Consider the following 6000-nt stretch of genomic DNA (forward strand, 5'->3'; position numbering starts at 1 on the left):
GGAAATGTTTCTTTGTACATAAGAATCCCTAACCTGTCCCACTCAAACCAGTGGTTCTCAACCCTGGCTGCATATGAGGGTTAACTGTGCTGCTTTGTAACTGTACAGATGCCCAGGGCCCACCCAATGCCTCACAGAATCAGAACAGGTGGGGTGTGGGGACTGAGCATTTGTGATTTTAACATAGCTTCCCAGGAGATCCTAATGTCCAGCACTGGTGGCCAGCCACTGCTTCAGACTCACACAGAGGTGGCAATGGCCCAGAGAAGAGAGAGAGGGTGTGAGGATGGACCAGCTTAGGATCCCAGTCTGCAAAGACAGAAGCCAAGAGGGCGTTTGCAGCTTAAATAGCAAGAGGGAAAGCACTCGGATGGGGTAGTCCCCAAAGCTTCAAAATGCACGGCAAGAAAGTCTTAGCTTACACAGGGGATAAGAAATTAAACACCCAAGCCAAATCCACAAATGGAGTCAAAAAACACGTAACGACCAATTAAAGGATGGCAGGGATATGTGATGCATAAAAAGCCACTGAGAGTTGATTTCCTGAGGACAACTATGCCAGAACTAGGGTCAGAGGCAAAGTACTAGGTGAGTGTGGCCTTCATTAGGCAAAAACTTTAAGTACAAAACATTCCATTATCTATTTTACTTACCTGTTTGACTACGCAATTTACAATCGACAGCTCATGTGTCAGCATATATGCTAGAAATGGTATCCCTGGAAAATAGAAATCCATAATTTTCCCTTTATGCTCAAAGTATACCTCACAATAAAGGTCCTCACTGATGAATTCATTCATTCATTCATTCATTCATTCGACAAACATCTCTTGGATACCTATTCTGTGTCAGGAGCTGTTCTAGATGTAAGCAATCCATCAGTGAACATGACAGACAGAAGGCCTTGCCCTCATGGAGCTTATATATATTCACAGAAGGGTAGTAGTTGAACAAACAAGTAAACCTAGCATGCCAGATGGTGATAAGTGTTGTGGAGTAAACATAAAGCAGGAAAAGAGGATAGGGAATGTGGATACAATTTAGAATAGGTGGCCAGAGAAAGTCTCAATAATAAAGTAATGTTTGAGTAAAGTCCTGAAGGAAGGAGTGGGCCATGGGGATAAATGCGGTAAAACTGATGCAGGCAGAGGAACCACAGGTCCAACAGCATAAAAGAGAGAGTATAGAGACCATGCAAGGGACAGTGAGAAAGCCAGGGTCAGGGAGACAGTAGTGGGAGAAGAGGACAGGGAGGCATGGGGGAGGGGCACTCTGGCTTCTGGGTTGAGCGCTTGTTAGATGGGTCAGGGTGGAAGGCAAGCCCAAGGGGCAGCAGTGTTGGTGGTGAGAAGTGGTCACCCTCTGGAAATGTTTTTAATGAAGAGCTGACAGGATCTGCTGTGGTGCATAAGAGAAAGAGAGGAGTCAAGGGTGACTTCAAGGTGTTGGCTTGATTCAAAGAACGGACTTGCCATTTACTATAATGGGGGAAAGACTGTGGAATGGACAGGTTTTGGAGGAAAGACAGGAATTTTGTTTGATATGTTTATTTAGACATCCAAATGGAGATGTCAAATATGATGTTGGGTATATGAGTCTTTAGATCAAGAAACTGAATGGGCCGAAGATGCAAATATATAAAGTTATATCACATTGATTCCCATTCGTCCAGTCTCTCTGCTGCCTTTAAATGGGTCTTATGAATGAAATGCTCAACCCTCTGTGGGCTCCTTTATCTTATAAAAGATATGTGCATAAAGTGTAAGATAAAGGTGTGGGAGGGGGATCTGAAGCCAGACCTCATTGACTCACATCCCTGTTTCTCACTGTGACCTGCCTTGGACAAGTAACTTAATCACTTAGTTTCCTCACCAAGAGCCACACTACCTATCTACCTCATGGAGTTTATGAGGATGAATATTAACCAAGATAAATACGGTGATCAAGACTTTAACAGTACCTGGTACCATCCCAATGCTCCACCAGGGTGAGCATTTATTATTATCATTCATGCATTCGTGCAGTTCAGTATGGAAACCTCAGGATACCCTTTGATAGCTGGGAGCATGGTATAGGGAGGGAATCAGGACCAGGCAGGGAAACAGCGCGCCTGTCGTCGTGCACCTAGAAACAGAGGGAGCTAAAAATAGGCCTCGGAAGTCCTGAAGCTACAGCGATACCAACACCACTGTTGATTTAAGCAGACATCGGCTTATGGAGTACTTTCTCTGGGGGATTCTAACTGTAAACTTGTCAAAAACGCTTAGGTGGGATGTCAGCGCTCCACAGAGGAGGGAATCACACAGTCTCTGTCTGTCTCTCTCTGGAAGTGCAGCAAAAAGGGCCAAAGAGAAACCAGGGCTTTCGGTGGCCCACATCCTACTGCGGGGCCTGAAATGCAGGGAGGCGAGGCACGAATCTCAGGTCACCACGAAGGATCCGGGAGAACTGGGGGCCGAGTTCGGGGTGGGGGATGAAAACAGACCAGGCGTCCTCCATTCTTGGGAGTTGGGCAGGTCCGCGGAGGATGAGAACCCACAGAACTAGGAGGTGGGCCGGCTCGGCAGCCAGGCCAGGAAGGGGGGAAAGCCCAGGTCCCTGGGAACGAGGAGGCGGGGAGGGAGTGTGGCGTGTTGGGCCCACCACCAGGCCCAGAGGTCTATTTACATCCGAGGCCGAGGCGCTGGCGCCGCGCCTCCCACCCCCTTCAGCCTCCGGCCTGGTCCGCGAGACGGAAGGGCCTCAGGGCCGCGGCCCCAGCGGCCTCCCGGGCCCTCTGGCCAGACGGTTGCAGGGTCGGAGCTGCCAGAAGTGATGGGCCGGGCTAGTGAGCCCGGCCGGAGGGGAGGCAATGGGGGGCGGCTGCGGAGCCCGCTGCGCCACTATCCCGAAGCAGGTGGGCCCCCCGCACTACGGGGTGCTCACCCCTCGGGCCTATGGCCTTTGGACCTCCCCCCGCCCGTCCCCTGACCGCCAGCTGGCTCCCGACGGCGCCTCCCCTACCTTCGTTCGCCAGGTCCGCCATTTTACTTCCTTAAGCCCTCCCACAAGGCCCTGCGCCGGCCCGGGCTCGCTTGCTTTCTGCCAGAGACTCTCGCGCGTGCGCACTTCCCTAGCCGACTCCGAGCGAGGCAGGCAACTCGCGCCTGCGCGCTGAGTCCGGCGCGGAGTCTAGCTCCGGATTGCGGTCCCCGCCTGGCTAAGCTTTGAGCGCGCGCCTGCGCGCTAACCGACCCGCCTCCTTTTCCCGCCGATAGAGGGGGTAAGGACAGGGCAGGGCGCGTGCGCAGTGGCCCTCGCGCGCGTTGCGGGCAATACGGAACAAGCGTTCTGTTAGGGTGCACGGTGGATATTGGGTCTTGACGTCCCTGCTTTTTGCTTGTTTACTGGGGGGTCCCGGTGGTGAGAGAGTGAGCCATCTAGGGTGCTGCGATCGAGACCTTTTTCTAGGTGAATCCCTGGGTCTGCGGAGGGGGTACTTTCCACACGCGCAGGCCGGAGGCCAGAGGGGGTTGGCCTGCCAGAGAGTTTTGGGGCTCCCTGTCACCTCAGGCTTCAGTTTCTCCTTCTGAGGGGCAAGTACCTTGGGCAAATGCTTTCTCGAGGCCACATGAGGAGGCGAGGGTGGTTGGGGGATGGGAAGCAGAGGTCAGAGGTTAAACATTGGTCAAAGGGGTGTGTGTCAGTGGGGGAGGGGCACAGGGGAGGGAGACCCAGCGCTAAGGGACTTGATCTCTGAGCTACCAGAATGGGAGCCCCAGGACCTCCAGACCCTGACACTCTGAATGGAACAACACCTGCCACGGACCTCGAGTTTTATCTGTAAAATGGGCTGATAAACCCCACAGGCAGATGTGAGAATGTCGGACACCCTGGATTCCTTTTTTTTTTAAATTTTATTGGGGAACAGTGTGTTTTTCCAGGACCCATCAGTTCCAAGTCAAGTAGTTGTTTCAATCTAGTTGTAGAGGGCGCAGCTCCTTGGCCCATGTGGGAATCAAACTGGCAACCTTGGTGTTAGGAGCCTGTGCTCTCACCACCACCCCCCGCTGGACTCCATGACTCAACCTGCTGTGAATCTCTCAGAACACCCTGTGGGCTCTGCCTCATCTCCACAATCCAACCCAAATCTACCAGTTGTCACCAGCGGGGCTGTCTCCCCTCCAGGCCAGGCCATCCTCATCTTTCTCTGGGAAGATTGGACAGCCTCCTCTCTCTCTGCTCTCCTTCCTTTCTTTCTTCCAGAGGGCCAGTCTCTGTTCTGCACACAGCAGCATGCAGAGCAATCTTTACAAAGTTTAGATTAGATCATGTCTTTCCTTAAGGCTTCCAAGGGGCTTTCTGCTGGGAATCAATCCTAAACTTATTTAGGCTACACAGCCCCCTCCCTGCGCTTTGCTCACGTGCTTCCCTTTGCTCACTGCAGTTTAGCTACATAGGTCTTTCCTTGGAGCACACCAAACTCCTTCCAGCCTTAGGATCTTTGCATTTGGGGATCCCTCTGCTTGGGACCGTGTCCTATGTCTCATCTAAGTTTGAGTCCCAGTTCCACGCCTCCTTCTCCAGAGTGACTTATAGCTTGTGGGCCACATCTGGCTTGTGAACTAAGAATGGTATTTTTAATTGTTGGAAAAAAATGTAAAGAAGAGTCATACCTCATAACGTGAAAATTGTATGAAATTTAAATTGTGGTGTTCATAAAATTTTGTGAAAACAGCTATCCTTCACTCAATTTACATATCGTGTGTGGCTGATTTCCAGCAGCAACAGCAGAGCTAAGTCCTTTTAACAGACTTTGGCCAACAAAACTTAAAATTTTACCATTTGGGTCTTTATAGAAGTTTGCCTGGGTGGCCAGTTAGCTCAGTTGGTTAGAGCGCAGTGCTTATAACACCAAGGTTGCCAGTTCGATCCCCACATGGGCCACTGTGCTGCGCCCTCCACAGCTGGATTGAAGCAACTACTCGACTTGGAGCTGATGGGTCCTAGAAAAAAACACTGTTCCCTAATTTAAAAAAAAAAAAAAAAAAAAGGTCCAGCCGAGTGGTGTGTTGGTTAAGAGCTGGCTTGGGATGCCAGCTCTGAGCAGCAGGGCCCTGGTTTGGATCCCACATGAGGGCCAGTGACGCTGCGCTCTCTACAGCTAAGATGGTGAACAACAGCTCGACCTGGAGCTGGGCTGCTGTGAGTCGCCGGCAAAGCGGTAGGCTGCAGCCCCTGCTGCAGTGGGCTGCCATAAGCTACCGTGAGTGGCTGGCAGCCAGCGTGAGTGGCTGGCAGCCAGTGTGAGCTGCCAAGGGCCGCTGTGAGTGGCCATCCAGAGGCCGGTGACCCATCTGCCTCATTCGGGAAGAGCGCAGTGATAATACCAACATGGGCCAGTGAAGCGACGTCCTCCACAACTAGACTGAAGAACAAAAAGACAGCAACTTCTCTGTTTCTCTTCCCCTATTCCCCAATGCTGTTCCCCTCCCCCAATTCCCCATTAAAATCTTAAAAAAAAAAAAAAAGTTTGCCAACCTCTAATCTAGGACACATGTATCTACATTGTTGGCCTGTAGAAATCTGTACAACCAGTGGGGGTGTGGTAAATGTTTAACAACTGCTCTGAGGGAGAAGGTGTGTGCAGTATGTATGTATGTGTATCTCTGTGTATATAGTTTATGTAAATCTTACTGATATTTTCCTATCACTTTCTTAAGTCTAGAAGACAATAAAACAGTAAATGAACCCTGGTTTGTGGTGCTGATTTATTGTTGGGGGTGGGCATATATTTAATATTAAAAATTCCCCTCAATTTTATTTAATAGACACCTGGATTCTGATACCCTAGATTTTGCCACCAGGCTAGAGGCACAAGCCACAGACCTTGAGTTAGAAATTCTCCAGGAATAGCTAGAATGTCAATGCTGGGAAGGACCCCGGGGGTCATCAAGTCTGTCTGGTGGCCCGCAGTGCATGGACTTAGGTTTTCTCATTTCTAGCTTGTTGGTTTCATTA

General features: G+C 50.6%; 1 protein-coding gene across 1 annotated transcript in view; it reads right to left on the reverse strand.

The window, feature by feature from the left end:
- The window catches only part of RANBP3 (RAN binding protein 3), a 52098-nt gene extending 49014 nt beyond the window's left edge, over positions 1–3084 (reverse strand). Inside the window, exons 1-2 of the mRNA XM_019653329.1 lie at positions 3004–3084; positions 1961–2124 (exon numbers count right to left, since the gene is read on the reverse strand). Of these exons, the coding sequence (XP_019508874.1) occupies positions 1961–2012 (52 nt within the window). The 5' untranslated portion in view covers positions 2013–2124; positions 3004–3084. The remainder of the gene's footprint in view (positions 1–1960; positions 2125–3003) is intronic.
- Positions 3085–6000: the final 2916 nt, after the last annotated feature.

Source organism: Hipposideros armiger, unplaced genomic scaffold (assembly GCF_001890085.2).
Source record: "Hipposideros armiger isolate ML-2016 unplaced genomic scaffold, ASM189008v1 scaffold_202, whole genome shotgun sequence".
NCBI classification, from domain to species: domain Eukaryota; kingdom Metazoa; phylum Chordata; class Mammalia; order Chiroptera; family Hipposideridae; genus Hipposideros; species Hipposideros armiger.